This window comes from Lipotes vexillifer, unplaced genomic scaffold, assembly GCF_000442215.2.
Source record: "Lipotes vexillifer unplaced genomic scaffold, Lipotes_vexillifer_v1.1 scaffold621, whole genome shotgun sequence".
In the NCBI taxonomy this organism is placed as follows: domain Eukaryota; kingdom Metazoa; phylum Chordata; class Mammalia; order Artiodactyla; family Lipotidae; genus Lipotes; species Lipotes vexillifer.
In genome coordinates this window covers 4,214,321-4,231,811 of record NW_006792411.1, presented here as the reverse complement: position 1 = coordinate 4,231,811, position 17,491 = coordinate 4,214,321, and the positions used below count along the sequence as shown (strand labels likewise).

General features: G+C 37.5%; 1 protein-coding gene across 1 annotated transcript in view; it reads right to left on the bottom strand.

Moving 5' to 3' along the window:
- Positions 1–16,439, bottom strand: part of SFXN1 (sideroflexin 1) — a 32,374-nt gene extending 15,935 nt beyond the window's left edge. Inside the window, exons 1-6 of the mRNA XM_007465552.1 lie at positions 16,276–16,439; positions 4,068–4,238; positions 3,239–3,337; positions 1,632–1,707; positions 954–1,039; positions 6–22 (exon numbers count right to left, since the gene is read on the bottom strand). Of these exons, the coding sequence (XP_007465614.1) occupies positions 6–22; positions 954–1,039; positions 1,632–1,707; positions 3,239–3,337; positions 4,068–4,238; positions 16,276–16,439 (613 nt within the window). The remainder of the gene's footprint in view (positions 1–5; positions 23–953; positions 1,040–1,631; positions 1,708–3,238; positions 3,338–4,067; positions 4,239–16,275) is intronic.
- Positions 16,440–17,491: the final 1,052 nt, after the last annotated feature.

Sequence of the window (17,491 nt, the reverse complement as noted above, 5' to 3'; positions counted from 1 at the left end):
AGGAATGCCAACTTTGAGCTCCCTAGAGAGCAAGACACGGGCAAAGAAGTTCACAGGTGCCTTCGCGGAACGGCTGGAAACAGTACTGAAGCTGTGAAAGCCCAAGTCCCTACTTAATCCAAAAATCCACTCCAGTGACATTTTTGGCACTAACAAGTCTATTTTTAAAACCACAAACATGCTTAATCCTCGTGTGATAGACACACAAGTAAAATAATGCTAGTAAACTCTGTAAAACAAAAAGGTGTAGCATTTTGAATAACAATAGGACTCAACAGGTGAATACGCTAACTTGGAGATAAGGCTGATTTCTAAGCTCCTGTGCAAATTTGAGCAACTTTCCAAATGAGAGATAGATAAAATTACTAAAAAATAAACTAGCTATACTGACATAGGAGTCACAAGTACACGGAACTATTGCATATTTAACTATGGTCACTACTGCTACAATTATAGCTCCTACTGTTACCCCGTTTTTCGTTATCCATTCCAAAAGGGTTTTTTTCTCGTTTTTTCTTCTCCTTTAATTTTTGCCAGCACTAAAAAATACTTCCAGAGATATAGATTAATATTATTTGAAACCCCAAGAGAAAATCTGGGGGGGAGGGGGGGAAGAACCTATTGTATAGAAAAAGCTTTCTAGGCATAGACGTGTAAGTTTGAGAATCTATTTTTTAAACTTTTTATTATACAGAGGTAGAAATACTATTCTAAACCCCATACGGCCATCAGCCTCTGCTTTAATAATCAGCAACTCAGAGCTGACCTTGTTTCATCAATGGACCCATCCTCACCCCCAAAACCAGATTGTTTGGAAGCAGATCCCAGATCTCATAAAACTTCATCTGTAAATATTCAAATAAAACAAATTTGTTTAAGTTTCAACAAAGCAGATTATTATAAGACCCTACTGTCAAGCACAAGTCCTCTCTAAGAGGGCATATTAACCTTACCTTTGCCTCATTAATGGAATATTAATGCAATTAGCAGCAGCTACCGCAGCGAAGGGAACAAAGCGTCCTATGAGCGGAGAGACATGCTGCAGAAAAGATAATTCCAAAAGCAAGATCTTATTTTTCCTGTAGTACTGAACACAAGTACTTATTTCTTCTTGAAAACCTCTACAAATGCAGAGTCCTATTTGTATAGAAACTTGGGCCAAGAGTACGTTCAAAACTTGGTTTCCTAGAGGTACGTTTCTATTTCCAGCCTGGGCATACTGCGACAAGGCAGACTTTCAAGATATTCTGATGGCTTTATGTGGCTGATGGAGCAGGGGCTTTGGAGTCCCACAGTCTTGGGTTCAGATGCTGACCCCTCTACCTCTTCAGGGGAGTGCCTGGAGGTACCCAGCCCGGCACCCAGCCTCTGGTGGGCTGTATGGGTGGGTGAGCATTTAGCATTGAATACACAGTGCCAGGTACAGACCAGGGTCTTGGCAGATGTTATCAGTGACACTCCTTCCCAAACGTACTGAAAGATATACTTTAAGAAAGCAGTCGAAGATAATGACTATAATAAGAGACTCATAGGACTTGAACTATTTTGAGAAATTAACAGAGAGACTTAGAGCCAGGCAGGTGAGAACAAATTAAGAAGCTTTACTGCTATGGAAATAAAAATCTGAGTACCTTGGTTAATGCATTGAGTCCTAGAGCTGTTGCTACAGCACCTGTTGTTGCAGAAACATAAGCTGTTCCCAATTCACTGAAAAGAAGGAAAATGGTACATAAACAACAAGCGTACGTCAGAAAACTCAAGCCCAACATTTTTGGAAGAAATCAAGATTAAGACTAGAGATTCCGTAAAACATGACACAAATGAACTTATCTAAGAAACAGAAACAGGCTCACAGACATAGAGAACAGACTTGTGGTTGCCAAGGGGGAGCGGGGTAGGGGAGGGATGGATTGGGAGTTTGGGGATGGCAGATGCAAACTATTATATATAGAATGGATAAACAACAAGGTCCTACTGTATAGCACAGGGAACTCTACTCAACATCCTGTGATAAGCCATAATGGAAAATAATATGAAAAAGAATGTATATATGTGTAACTGAATCACTTTGCTGTACAGCAGAAATTAACACAACATTATAAATCAACTATATTTCCATAAAATAAATTAGAAAAAGGAGATCCCACAAAACAACGTTCGTCATCACTCTACAAGTAGAGATATTCAGAGAAAAAGCAAGCAGACCCACACAAAAATGGCATTCTTCACATAAAACCTAACTACCACGCCAAACGAGCAGACATAGAGAATACGTATGTGTGGTGGTGGGGGATAAAGGAAGCAGGGACTGTGCAGGAAGCTACCAATGTGGGAAAATGCACATTAGCTTAAATGTTTGTAGCATATTTGCTTAAACAAAAAAAATACTTCTCAAAATATCACTAAACATACTGAAAGTAAAAATGCAGTGCTGCCATTCTAAAAGTGACATCTTATGGTATAAAAATACTAAAAGTCTCATCCTCAAAATACAATTAAGCCCAAGCAGTTCTCTCTTATTTTAAAATAAATTTTAATTCAAGGATTGGATGAAATGAAGGTGTGACCAGCACTGCTGGGTTGCAGATTTCAATATTCTTTGTTCCCTAGGATGGTAATAGAAGACTACAGATGGTCAAAAGCAATTTGAGTTAAAACAAAAAAGAAAATGCTTTGAAGTGTTACTAAGTTAGGTTCAAAGTTTTGGTTAACTAATCACTTTAGCCTAACTGAACATCTTTTCGCAGGAGGCAAAATTTTAAATCCATTCACTTTCTTTTGGGTTCTGGAGGCGTCCTATTTTAAAGACAAATCAGATACAAAATTCCTCTGAATTTCTGCAGAGATCACACTGTTGATTCTGCTACTTTTGATGTTGGTATCTGTCTACACCCACAGGGTGGATGGGGGTACGGTGTGTCATTTCACACAGGCCAGCCCTGAGCTGCCTGCTGTGTGTTCTGCGGGGGCGAGGGGGGGATGTGCCCTAGGGTGTGGGAGCCATGTCCTCCTACCAGAGCCACTAACAGCATGGATGATGTCTGGAAAGGCAGGCTGCAATAAACCGTTACCTACATAGAAAGGGAGGAAAAGAAACACTACTGAAAAATATGCTCCCCAGGATTCCAAACCATATAAACAATTTGTACGAATATAATTTTTTAACCAGGAGAGCATCACCAGTGAATCAAATGAACCCCAGAGAAGTGCAGAGGACAGTTAAATCTTCCAGTCTTACTTTACAGTGAGGGGAGCATCTCCACTTCTGTTGGTGTAATTGACCACGGCATTGAAGGACTGGTTGATCCACTGCCAGAACAGCACTGCCGGTGTGGTCCTGAAACAGAACGATCCATCACATACCCACCAGCACTTGTGAACTAGCCGCCATGCAGAATGGACAACGTGAGCATCAGTAACCAGAGAGGAGATGAACTGGAGAAGGGAGAACGCTGGGTCCAGGACTGTGTGTTCTGGGTCAAAGGCCGAGGACCGGTGTGGCTGGGAAGATTCTTATCTTGTCTGATTCTCAGTTTCCTCATTCGTTAGATATGGATAGCAACAAACTCAGAGGGTTAGGGTGAGGATGGAGCTAACTTATTTAAATTTTATCTTAAATTTGTAAGGGAGCCCAGCAAAGAGTAGGCACTCAATTAATGTGATTAATGTCAGGTCCCTTCTCTTAGGGAAAAAAGCCATTTGTAGGCTATTTCTGGTCCCTCCTCACTACATGTATAAGCCTATCTGTCTACACCTACACCTATACTTATACCTATATCATATGAATGGATTAAACAGAATCTGCTTAGAGGATCTTTTTATTTTCTTTCTCATTTTCTTTTGGGTCTAAGATTTAGGGAGAAATTCAACCTCCTTTTGGGCAACAAGGAGAGTTCTACTCAACAGAGGGAAAAGATAAAACAACCCCCTAGAGTTGCAACATTTATACAAAATGAAACTCCACATGAAATGACATTTATTTTGATAAAACCACTCACATAAAAAAATGTACTTTAAGCTTCTGGAATATAAAGCAAACAAACTGTCGTTACATTGCCAGAACTCACCTATAGAATGTCATCATACAACCTGTGATGGTCATGTTCATTGGAACCTGAGCTGACATCCTTCCTATCAAAATCATCTTTTCACCAGTGTCGGGATGAAAAGCTGAATCATAGATGTACTTTGCTCTCCATAACTCATTTTCTGTGAGACCCGGAGGAACAATTCCTTGCCTAGGAAAACAGCAACAAATAACATGGCAATTGTTCATTCCAAATATCTCACCAGTGCTCTAGAGACATGTAGCTAGAATGTTCTGGAGTTTATGTTTACCTAGAACATCTGTGCCTGGATGGAGTGACAAATCTAACTATTACAGAGTCAGGGAAATTCTAATAACACAAAAGACAATAAACACTTAAAATGAGCATGTCAAACCCATAAACCTCAAATTGCCTATAATTTGGAAAAACAAAAGCATCTTGTAAAATAGGAAAGTATTCAACTTTGAAATATTCTTTGTTTTAAATGACATTTAAAAATGTACTTTGAACTCTGTAAATGCTAAGATATTTTTAACTCATTAGACAAAAGCTGTAGCAATCAAGAATGTGAATTCATTTTTAAACCTATAGTTTGAAAACCTAGATAAGAAAGGCTCACTGTTTTTGCTCTTTATCAAAGAAACACATATTCATTGCAAAAAATTTAGAAAATACAGGAATTCATTAACACAATTAAAATCATTCAAGCCTTTCCCAACTTAGCACCACTGGCAGTGCTTTGGTAAATGCCCTTTCAGGCTTTTATTGGATCTATTATACATGATATTTTTATTTAAAGGCATTGTATCAAATCACCTTTTTTATTCAATAATATTTTGTAAACATTTCTCTATACCTTTAGATATTCTTCTATATCATCTGTACTGGGTTGAATAGTGTCCCCCCTAAAATTCTTGTCCACCTGGAACCTCAAAATGTGACCTTATTTATAAACAGGGTCTTTGCAGATGTAATTACATAGTTAAGATGAGGTCATGCTGGATTGGCGGGGGCAGGAGGGAGCAAATCAAATGACTGATGCCCTTATACGACCAAGTGCAGCCACACAAAGAAGGACATGTGATGACAGAGGCAGAGATTTGAGTGACGTAGTTACAAGCCTAGGGCCACCAGAAGCTATAAGAGGAAAGGAGGGATTCTGCCCTAGAGCCGTCAGAGGGAGCAGGGCCCTGACAACACCTTGATTTCAGACTTCTAGAGTCTGGAACTGTGAGAGAATAAATTTCTCTGTTGAATTAAGCCACTCAGTTTGTGGTAATGTGTTATGGCAGACTTAGAAATTATACCAATCCCCTACTGTTGGACATTTTAATTGCTTTTAACCTTTTCCATTGGTAAGGGATAAGGAAGTAAATATCCTTATAAATAAAACTTTTTCCCCATCCAAGATTATTTAGAAAGAAATGAGTACATTTGCTGAGACAAAAGCTATGTAAAATATTAAAACTGTAAATATATCTTTTATCCTTTTTCTCTACTTGAGTATGTCTTTTTTTTTTTTTTTTTAATCCTCAGCAGCAGTAGCATCATTATTATTTAGGTAACCTGTTGTATTCTTTATACAATGTGGATAACTTTGTTTAGTTATGTTATCTGCCACCCTGAAAATTTTTATTATTATGCAGTCAGGTAGGAACAAATGAAGTTTCTGCCTAGAAAGGCGTGACCCACTTCAAGATTATAGGTATGTTCACCTATATACTTCTTTGCATTTTCCTAATAGTTTTTTCTTTTTTTTGGTCACAGTTTTAATCGATTTGAAATTTATCTTAAGATATGAATATGTGAAATTGCTTAATTTTAGATTCCAGTTGGCTGGTCTGCCCTTCCAATACCAAGATTTCAATGCTATATTTACCATCATGAACTTTTGTGAATGTTAGGCTTGATTTCTGGACCTTCTACAGTGTGCCCATCATCTACACCTCATGCTGCCAAACCCACCATTTTAACTGAGGGTCCATTTTAATATCTGGTAGAGCAACGGTCCTTCACTCCACTACTCTTCGTCTGCTTTTTCAAAAGTGCCTTAGTTACACACAGTAATTTGTTCTTCCAGGTAACTCTTAGAATTATTTTGTTAATTTTATAGGGGATCGCAATTGTATTTTGACCAAAACTATATTAAGCTGAAGAGAACTGCTATCTCTACAGCAGTAAGACTTTCTATCCAGGTCTACCACATATTTCTCCAGTTACTCAAAGGCATCTTTTAATGTCGCCCAGTGGTCTGTACTTGCCTCCTACTTCTGGGTAAGTTAATTCCCAGGTATTTAATTTATATATATATATATATATATATATATCCCCAGTCTATAGGTCAGAATCATTATTACAGTTTCAATTTTAAACAGATACCATATATAAATATATCATTTGACCTTAATTAGCATTAAGAGTTTTGGTACCACATTTTAGAACATCATGGAATAGCAATAGGCAAAGGTACCTATTCCTAACATTGATATATACATTTTCTTCTACTATTCCTCTTCTCACCTCTATATACTTAATCCAGAAAGTGTTATTCCTCAAATATTAGTGGAAAAGGAATGCCATATTTAATTTATATATATATATATATATATATATATATATATAGTTCTTAGGAATGAAATTGAAAAATACTGTCTAATAGAAAACAAACCTACAAGTTACCAAAGGGGAAAGCATATCTTTTTGTGTTCTACGTTCCCATAACATAAAAAAAAATTAAATCTCTTTATTAAGGTATCATTTAAATATTATAAAAGTCATTCATTTAAGTATATAATCTGATGAGTTTTGAAAAATGTACACGGTGGTGTAACCACCTTCAGAATCATGGTATAGAATATTTTCATCTCCCCAAAAGTTCCCTCAGGCCCCTTAGAAGTCATTCCCCCACTTCCTGGCAACCACAGATGTGCTTTCTACCACTACAGTATTGCCTCTTTGAGAATTTCACATGAACGGAATCATATGAGTGAGTAGCATTATGTGTCTGGTTTCTTCAACTTTGCATAGTGCTTTCAGATGCATCTTTGTTATATCAGTGACCGGTTAATTGCTGAGTGGTACTCCATTGAATGAATGAACCACAGGTATTTATCAATTCTCTTTTTAGCCATTCTAGTAGGTATAAAATGGTATCTCATTGTGGTTTTTGTTTTGTTTTTCATTTTTAGACTTCCCAATGTATACTCTTTTCTTCCAGTTTTGTTGAGATATAGTTGACATATAGCACTAAGTTGAACGCATCCAGCATAGTGACTTGACTTACATACATCATGAAATGATCAGCACAATAGTTTAGTGAACATTCATCATCTCATACAGATACAAAATTAAAGACATAGAAAAAAATATTTGTCCTGCTGATGAGAACTCAGACTTTACTCTCGTAACCACTTTCATATATAACGTACAGCAGTGTTAATTCTATTTACCATGTTGTACATCACATCCCAAGTACTTATTTATTTTATAATGAAGTTTATACCTTCTGACTGCCTTCAGCCAATTCCCCCTCTCCCAACCCCCGCCTCTGGTAACCACAAATCCGATCTCTTTTTCTATGAGTTTGTCTGTCTCCTTGTTTGTTTTTGAAGTATAATTGACCTACAACACTATGTTAGTTCCTGGTACACAACATAGTGATTCGGCACTTCTGTACATTTCAAAATGATCACCACGATAAGTCTAGTTACCATCTGTCACCTTACAAAGATATTAAAATTATAGTTATTGACATATCTCCACCCTGTACTGTGCCTCATGTATACCTGTGACTCATTTATTTTGTAATTGGGAGTTTGAACCTCTTAATCTCCCTCACCAATTTCTCTCCTCCCCCCCAACCCCCTTTCCGATGGCAACCACCTGTTTGTTCTCCGTATCTATGAGTTTGTTTTTGTTTTATGTTCATTTGTTTTATTTTTTAGATTCTACATATAAGTAAAATCATATAGTATTTGTCTTTCGCTGTCTGACTTATTTTCACTTAGCATAATACACACAAGTCCATCCGTGTTGTTGGAAATGACAAGATTTCACTCTTTTTTACAGCTGAGTAATAGATGTTTTACATATCTAGATATACCACATCTTCTTATCCATTCATCTAATTGATTGGCACTTACGTTGCTTCTATATCTTGGCTATTGTAAATAAAGCTGTAATAAACACAGGGGTACATATATCTTTTTCTAATTAGTGTTTTTGTTTTCTTTGAATAAATACCCAGGAATGGAATTGCTGGATCGTATGGTAGTTTTATTTTTAATTTTTAAAGAAACCTCCATACTATTTTCCATAGGTGGCTGCACCAATTTACATTCCCACTAAAAGGGCAGAAGGGTTCCCTTTTCTCCACATCCTCGCCAACAGTTGTTATTTGTTGCCTTTTTGATTCTGACAGGTGTGAGATGATATTTCATTGTGGTTTTAATTTGCATTTCCCTAGCAACTAATGATGCTCAGCATCTTTCCATATGCTTACTTGATACTTTTATATTTTCTTTGGTTTAGTGTCATCAGCTTATTCAGATCTTTTGACCATTTAAACAAATTGTGTTGGAATGAAAAGAATTCTTTCTCTCTTCTGGACATAAGTCCTTTACGAGCTATAGGTTTTGCAAATATTTTCTTCCAGTCTGTGAACTGCATTTTTGTTTTCTAAACAGTGTCTTACGAAGTGGAGAGACATATCTTTTCCCTTATTCTTCATGCTTATGTCTTATCTAAGAAACCTTTGCCTATCCCAAAGTCATACAGATTTTATCTTGCTTTCTTCTAGAAGTTTTACAGTGTTAGCTTGCATATTTAGGTCTATCAGCCATTTCAAGTTATGTTTATGATTTTGTTTAAAGATTAATACTCTTTTTTTATGTGGAAATCCATTTTTTCCAGAACCGCTCACTGAACAGAATATTCTTTCTCTATTGAATTATCCAGACATCTTTATTTAAAAATCAATTGACTATATATGTTTGAGTCTATTTTAGGATCCTCTATACTATTCCACTGATCTATATATCTATACTGTTTTGATTACTTGAGCTTTACAGTAAGTCTTGAAATCAGGCATTTAATATTTTTGTTGCTACTGAAAATAGGATTTTTAAAATTTCAACTTCCAGTTGTTGTTACTATACAGAAACCCAACTGATTTTTGTATATTGATCTTATAATATATCTTGTGACTGTGTTAAACACACTCTATTTGCATTTTTGGTAGATTCTTTCTATATAGATGATTATGTTTTCTGTGAATGAAGAGTGTTTTAGTTCCTTTCCTATCTGTACATCTTTTATTTTTGTTGCTCTTTTTTCTTATTGGACTAGCTATGCTAGTCCAATGCTGCATAAATGTAGTGAAAGCTGAACTCCCTGCCTTGTTCCTGATCTCAGGGGGAAAGTTTTCATTCTTTCATCATTAAATTTGGTGTTAGTTATAGGCTTTTCTTAGATGCACTTTATTCCTTCTATTCCTAGTTTGCTGAGAGTTTTATCACGAAGGGATGTTGGATTTTGTCTGCTTTTTCTGCACCTATTGAGAAGAGAGTATGTTCTCCTGTCATAGTCTACTGATACAGTGATTTCCAAATGTTAAAATGAACTTGCAATCTTGTGATGAACCGTATTTGGGTTCTGCTTATTTTGGGTATTATCCCTTTTAAAGATGGCTAGATTTAAGTTGTAAATTTTGTTGAGGATTTTTTGTGTCTATGTTTATGAGGGATATTGGTCTGTAATTTTTGTCTTGTAATCCCTTTGGTTTTGCTATCAGTAGTCTCATAAAATGGATGAAGAAGGGCTTCCCTGGTGGCGCAGTGGCTGAGAGTCCGCCTGCCGATGCAGGGGACGCGGGTTCGTGCCCCGGTCTGAGAAGATCCCACATGCCGCGGAGCGGCTGGGCCCGTGAGCCATGGCCGCTGAGCCTGCACGTCCGCAGCCTGTGCTCCGCAACGGGAGAGGCCGCAACAGTGAGAGGCCCGCGTACCGGGAAAAAAAAAAAAAAAAAAAAAAAAAAAAATGGATGAAGAAGTCTTTCCCCCTCTTCTATTTTCTGAGAGAGTTTGTGATGGAATTGATATAGTTTCTTTCTGTGAAGAAATAATTTCTTTCACCTGTGATGCTAATTGGCCTTGGAGATTTTTGTGGGAAAGTTTTATTTATTTATTTATTTTGCCATCTTGCTCTTTGTTTTCTGTTTGTCTCATCTCTTCCTTGTTCCTTTTTTTTCTCTTTCCTTGCCTTATTTTGGATTGAGTCAATTTTGGTAATTTATATAATCATAGAAGCCTAGACATTTCACTAATATTTCTAAAATTTTTAGCAAAGAGCTACATAGTAGGCTTCATTTTTAAAAAAAAATTTATTTAACCTATTTTTGGCTACGTTGGGTCTTCGTTGCTGCGCACGGGCTTTCTCTAGTTGCGGCGAGTGGGGGCTACTCTTCGTTGCGGTACACAGGCTTCTCATTGTGGTGGCTTCTCTTGTTGCAGAGCACAGGCTCTAGGGGCACGGGTTTCAGTAGTTGTGGCTTGCGGGCTCTAGAGTGCAGGCTCAGTAGCTGTGGCACACAGGCTTAGCTGCTCTGCTGCATGTGGGATCTTCCCCGACCAGGGATCGAACCCATGTCCCCTGCACTGGCGGGAGGATTCTTAACCACTGTGCCACCAGGGAATCCCCTTCATTTTTATATTTCTATTTCTCACAGGCAACTTTCTTATCTTCTTGTTACATACTTTGAGTTTTATTTATTTATTTTATATTGATTAGACGTGCCAGAGGCTTATCTTTCTCTGGGCTTATCAGAGAACCGGTTTTTCATGTATTTTTCAATTCTGTTAATTTCTGACCTTAAAAAAAATGACCTTCTCTCTGTTTTCTTTGAAAAACAGTCTATATAGTGGTTAACAGCATGAACTCTGGAGTCAGACTGTCTGAGTTTCTATGCTGGCTCTGCCACTTAACAGTGGCAGGACTTTGACTTTTCTGCCTTAGTTCTTTCATCTGAAAAATGGGCATAATGAGAGCACCTACCTTCAAGGGCTGTTGAGGCTTAAATGAATGCACATGAAGTGATTCAGGCAGTATCATTACACAGCATGTGTTATTGCTATTTTCTTTTTCTTATTTTGTGCTGTTCTTTAATTTCTTAACCTGACGTCTCAGTTCATTTCCTGTAAGCCTTTAACATTTCATCAGAGAGACATGTAAAACTATAAACTTCCACTCAGAGTACAATTCTGGCACAATCCCTTAAGTTTTCATATTAATTTTCTCATTATTTTTACTTTGTAATTTTACTTTTGGTTTTTCTTTTTGTACAAAGTACTGAACAATTCTGATGTGATTAATCAAGTTCTGTCTGCATTTCTAACAGCCTTTTCTTTGTATATTTTGATGTAACATTAACTAGTTCATGAATACCGAACATGGTCATTTTATAAATATCAAATTTTTTCTGATCTATTCGCCCTCAACTGAATTTTGTCCAATTTTCATACAGCTTCCTTTTGATTTGCAGTTACCTTCATCCTGCTTTGTAATGTTAGCCATTTTTATTACCTCCCTTTGGATTCATACTAAAATAGCACGTTGGTATCCCACGAGGACTATAGATTATTGGTATTCATATTCCTTGAAGGTACACTGTACGTGATATTTCCTTGACTCCAACTAACCCTTTGAGCTATTCTCCTCTGAGAGTTCACAGCTAATTTGTCTTTTAGTGGTTAGGGGGAGAACTCTGGGCTATTTCTTATCCATTAATTCACCAATTGGTTTTACTGATGAATATATAGATAAAGATACAGATATACAGATATATAATGAATATAAAAGCAGACATGATAAAAGCAGCATTACCCCTAATCCCCAGTGGAGCAATTTATGACACAGACTTTAAGGGTTTTATATTCCTTAACAGGTGAAGAGAAAAGAAGGTGAGGTGCTCAATGATTCTTGGAGGAAGTCATTGTATTTTTCCACGCACAATGACCTCATACAGAGATTGGTCATGTAGCTAGCAACCCTCATGCATTCTGATTGGGATGCCATGTCACTGTTGAGCTTTTTAAGTGTTTTTACACAATTTTAAAGTCTCTGATTTTAATAGAGGGCTTTAATCCCTTTTACACATACTGTTTTACTAAGCTGTCTGGCCTCCTCCGTCTTGTTTTACGTTATTTTAAAAGCTTCTATGACAGTTTTTTGGTTTTACCTTTAGTTATACTTATTACACTGTCTTTGTTTTTATGCCTTTGGGGTTTTAGAAGATATATACTAAGATTTAACTTGACTAGTGGTTACCATTAAGATTCTCAAAACCGGGCTTCCCTGGTGGTGCAGTGGTTGAGAGTCCGCCTGCCGATGCAGGGGACACGGGTTCGTGTCCCGGTCCGGGAAGATCCCACATGCCGCGGAACGGCTAGGCCCGTGAGCCATGGCCGCTGAGCCTGCGCGTCCGGAGCCTGTGCTCCGCAGTGGGAGAGGCCACAACAGTGAGAGGCCCGCGTTCCACAAGAAAAAAAAAAAAAGATTCTCAAAACCATTCTACGACACATTTCTCTAACATGGTAAAGAGCCAAACCGTACATACTTTTGAGTCCACCTCCTATTTAAGATAAATATTTGGTATACTTTTAATTCCTCCTCTTCCTTTTTTTTATTAAAAAAAATTTTTTTTGATACTACAATCTAGGGCTTTAGATTCAGATAGCTATTACTATTTTTTACAAAACACTTAAAATTTCTTTTTGCCTATACATTGCTTTACAACTAGAAATGCAACAACTATTTCTATTTTAACAGTTTCGACATTCGTCACTAGTCTATTTATATTACAGCTTTCTTTTTTTTTTTACTGTAATACAGTATATAACATAAAGTTTACCATCTCAACCATTTTTAACTGTACAGTTTTGTGGTACTAAGCATATTCATGTTATTGTCCAACTATTGCCACCATCCATCTATCTCCAGAATGTTTTCATCGCCCCCAACTGAGACTGTATTCATTAAACAATAACTCCTGATTCCCTGGCCCCCTAGGCCCTGGCAACCACCATTCTATTTTCCGTCTCTATGAATTTGGCTACTCCAGGCACATTATATAAGTAGTATTGTACAATAATTTGTCCTCCTGTGACTGGCTTATTTCACTTAGCATAATGTCTTCAAGGTTAATCCATGTTGTAGCACGTGTTAGGATTTCCTTCATTTTTAAGGCTGAATAGTATTCTATTGTGTGAATATACAATGTTTTATTTTTCCATTCATCCATCCATGGACACTTGGGTTGCTTCCACCTTTGTCTATTATGAGTAATGCCACTATGAACACAGGTGTGCAAATATCTGTTCAAAATCCTGCTTCCAATTCTTCTGGGTATATACTCAGAAGTAGAATGGCTGGATCATATGGTAATTCTATTTTGAATTGTTTGAGGAATCACAATATACTATGGATTTCTTATTTTTGAACTCAATTTTGCTTCATCTCCTGACCTCTCAAGAAGGATTTATGAGGAGTTTATTTTTGATGTTGTTATGTATTTTTCTGTTGCCTCTGTAAACAGAGACACTCTGGTATAAAATTCCTGGGTTACATGCTTTCTCCTGGAAACTTGGCACACGTTCCTTTACTGTCCTCTGGCACTCAGTGCATAGATAAGAAGATTGAGACTTCTCTGTCATTTGTTCTTTTTTAATAACTTTTTTTCCCTGTTTGAATGCTTATGAAATTTTTAAAAGTTCTTTGTAGAAAAAAGAAAAAAAAAAATCTCCATATGTGGGTCTCTTTGCCTGAAACAGGGTGAGCCTAGTTTGTGGATGTTTGTCCTCACTACAGGAAAATTCTTTTATCTACTTACTATGACATCTTTCGCATTTTTCTAGTTTCTCCTTGAGAAGCGTCAATAAATTATATCTTCACTCTCCATCCTCTAGTCCCCTGAAATACAATCCTTTTCACACTCTCACCTTTTCATCTATATCAAGAGTTGACAAACTGCAGCCCACACCTATTTCTGAATGGCTGGTGCGCTAAGAATGGTTTTTCCATTTTTAATGGGTGGTGAACAAGCAAAACAACACAGCATGAGACTGTAGGGCCTGCACAGCTGAAAATATTTATCATCTGGCCCTTTGCAGAAAAAGTGTGCCGACCTCAGATCTTCATCCTTGGAGAGTGACTCAGGTTTATCCCCAGCATCTCTGTTTCCACTTTTCTCTCGGTACCATTGATGTCATTACTTCTCCACCACTGCCTCCAGTGAAGATTTTAATTTTGCTCTTACAAGTTTAGGGGCTTTGCAATCTCTTTTATGGCTTCTTTTCAACTCCCCTAGCTGTCTTTACATCTCCACCTCTCCTCTTTTTATGGCCTTTGTTCCAGAATCATGGAACATTGACTTGCCGGAATTCTGAAATGCGCTTCTGCTGTCTTCCTCTGCCTCGTTCCTGAGGACTTGCTCGTGGGGCTCCAGGATATTCTGCTTCCCAGGGAGCCCTCTTTCTGCACGGCTGCACATGCTAAGACCTGGCCAGACTCAGTGTTTGGTAACAAAGTTTATAGACCGCCCTTGGTGGCCTCACTGACTACCCATGTGACAGTCAAATACGTACCTTGCATGGATTATTCTTGGCATGTTTAGGCTCATAGCTCCCACTAATCCAATTCTCAGCTTCTGCCTGACTTTCCCTGAGAGCAGGAGTCAGCAAACTACTGTCTGTGGCCTGTACGGCTGGCTAGCTAAGAGTGATTTTTACATCTTTTGAAGGATTGTAAAACAATCAAACAAACGAAAAGCTCTAGAAAACAAACAAACAAGCAAACAAACCCGCAAGACACTAAGAAGAATAGGCAGAACATGCAGAATAAGACAGAAATCCTCTGTAGTCCACAAAGGCTGAAATATTTCTTATATGGTCTTTTATCAAGAAAGCTGCATGTCCATCAACAGATGAACGGCTAAAGAAGATGTGGCATACACACACACACACACACACACACGCACGCACACACAAACACACACACAGGAATACTACTCAGCCATAAAAAAGAATGAAATTCTGCCGTTTGCAGCAACATGGATGGACTTGGAGGGCATTATGCTAAGTGAAATAAGGCAGACAAAGAAAGACAAATACTGTATGATATCACTTATATGTGGAACATATACATACATATACAACAAACTAGTAAATGTAACAAAAAAGACGCAGGCTCGGGCTTCCCTGGTGGCGCAGTGGTTGAGAGTCCGCCTGCCGATGCAGGGGACGCGGGTTCGTGCCCGGGTCCGGGAAGATCCCACATGCCCGTGAGCCGTGGCCACTGAGCCTGCGCGTCCGGAGCCTGTGCTCCGCAACGGGAGAGGCCACAACAGTGAGAGGCCCGTGTACCGCAAAAAAACAAAACAAAACAAAAAAGATGCAGGCTCACAGATATAGAGAACAAACTAGCGGTTATAGTGTGGCGGGGCAACATAGGGGTGGGGGAGTGGGAAGTACAAACTATTGGATGTAAGATAGGCTCAAGGACGTATTGTACAACACGGGGAATATAGCCAATATTTTGTAGTAACTGTAAATGGAGTGTAACCTTTAAAAATTGTATTAAAATATTAAATAAATTTAAAAAATAAAAAGAAAGTTGTGACCATTGCCTTAGAGCATGTCTCTTCTCTCACCTCATGCCTGGCTCTCTGAACTGACGGTGTCCATCCCAAACCTACAAACTGTGCCACCAGCATCCTTCCAATCTGAGCTACTATATGTGGGGTTTATTCACTGGGGCTTAATCTGAGAAGAAGCGAACAACCTACCCTAATTCTTGACGACTTGCTTTTTGTAAGATGCAGTCTCCATCTGGAGACAGAAAGTTGTGGATGCAGGTGTGGTTGTATTGGCGAGCAGAAGGCAGGGCTCTAGAAAGGGGACTTCATGGATTGGCACCTGTGAGTTGGAGGGATGGCTGGCTTATTTTCAGGTTACTACGAACCCTGAGTATCTGTGTTAAGCGTCAACAATGGGGAATGAAACACGTCTTCCTATTTCTTATATATATATATATATATATATATATATATTTTTATAAAAAGGAATCAATTGCAAAAAAAAATGTTGAAAAATCACTAAGGGAAGGTTTAAAGACAATAGGCTAACATGATGATCTATTAATATATTAAGCCCCAAAGCGTACTTGTTAATGTTACCTGTAATCATGCACTACTTTCCTTGCATCCTCTAGTTGTTCGTTGGTTAACAGAATATTCCTGGGATCAGTTACAGTGAAGAAATGATTGGCTCGTCCAATGAAAGTGCTTTGATCCCATCGAGGTTCCTTGATGTTAATGTTTGGTGGAAGTTCTCCAGACATTGTCCTGGACTGTAGAGGGTCAAAAGGACAGGCCTAGTTAAGACTTACAAAGTCACTACACATTTAGAAACTTTGTAGTCACACTAATCTTCAAATAAAGAGTTACGTACATTCCTATTTATGAAAATAATTTTGCTATAAATGGCAGAAAGGCTATTTAAATCCAAAGCTAAATTTGTCTGTAAATCTCAATTTATCTTAACCAAATTTCAATAATTTCCCACATAGTTCTTTTTATAAGGACAGTATTTCATCATCCCTTACTTTGGAAATCTATTCTTCAGAAAAAAATAAAAATATAAAAAGTTAAAAATAACATCAACAATAATAGTGTCTGAAGTCTGAAACACTTTTTCTGGATGAAAGAACCAACGTCAAACTACTGTGGCATTCTGGTTTACTAAATTTGTTTCTCCTACAAGTAGAAGTGACTAATTATGCAAAAAGGCTTACATGCTAAAAATTCTAGAATTTAAAAAAGATTCAGATTCATTCAGCCTTATTCAGCGTATAAACCACCAATCAAAAATGAAAAATTATTCTCCTCAATCTAACAGAGTCATAGTGGGAAAAACACATTCTGACAACCCCATAAATAGTAATAACACAGAGTATATTATTTTCCTCATAAAATACTTATTTTCTGGCTAAGAACCATTACTTCTTTCTAAAGTAACTAGTTTCTTTCGCTGAGTAATATATGCCTATTTTTAGAGCTGCTTTGTATTGCTGTAATACATGCTTATTGTAGTATTTTGAATAATATAAGCTTATTGTAGAAAATAAAGAATAAAGAAACAAAATCTGCTATAATTTAGCCATGCTGAAATAACCATTGTTGATGTTTTGCTACATTTCCTTGCAGACATTTTCCATACATATTATCCTCTAACTAAAAAAATAAAGTTGATATCACACTCTGTATTTTAATAGCCTGATTGTTTCCTGCTGTACTTATTTCACGAGCACTCCCTATGGCACTAAATATTCATTCCAGGTATTTAGCAACACCTTCAACCTTTATGTTATTTTCAGTTTTTCACCATGAAAAA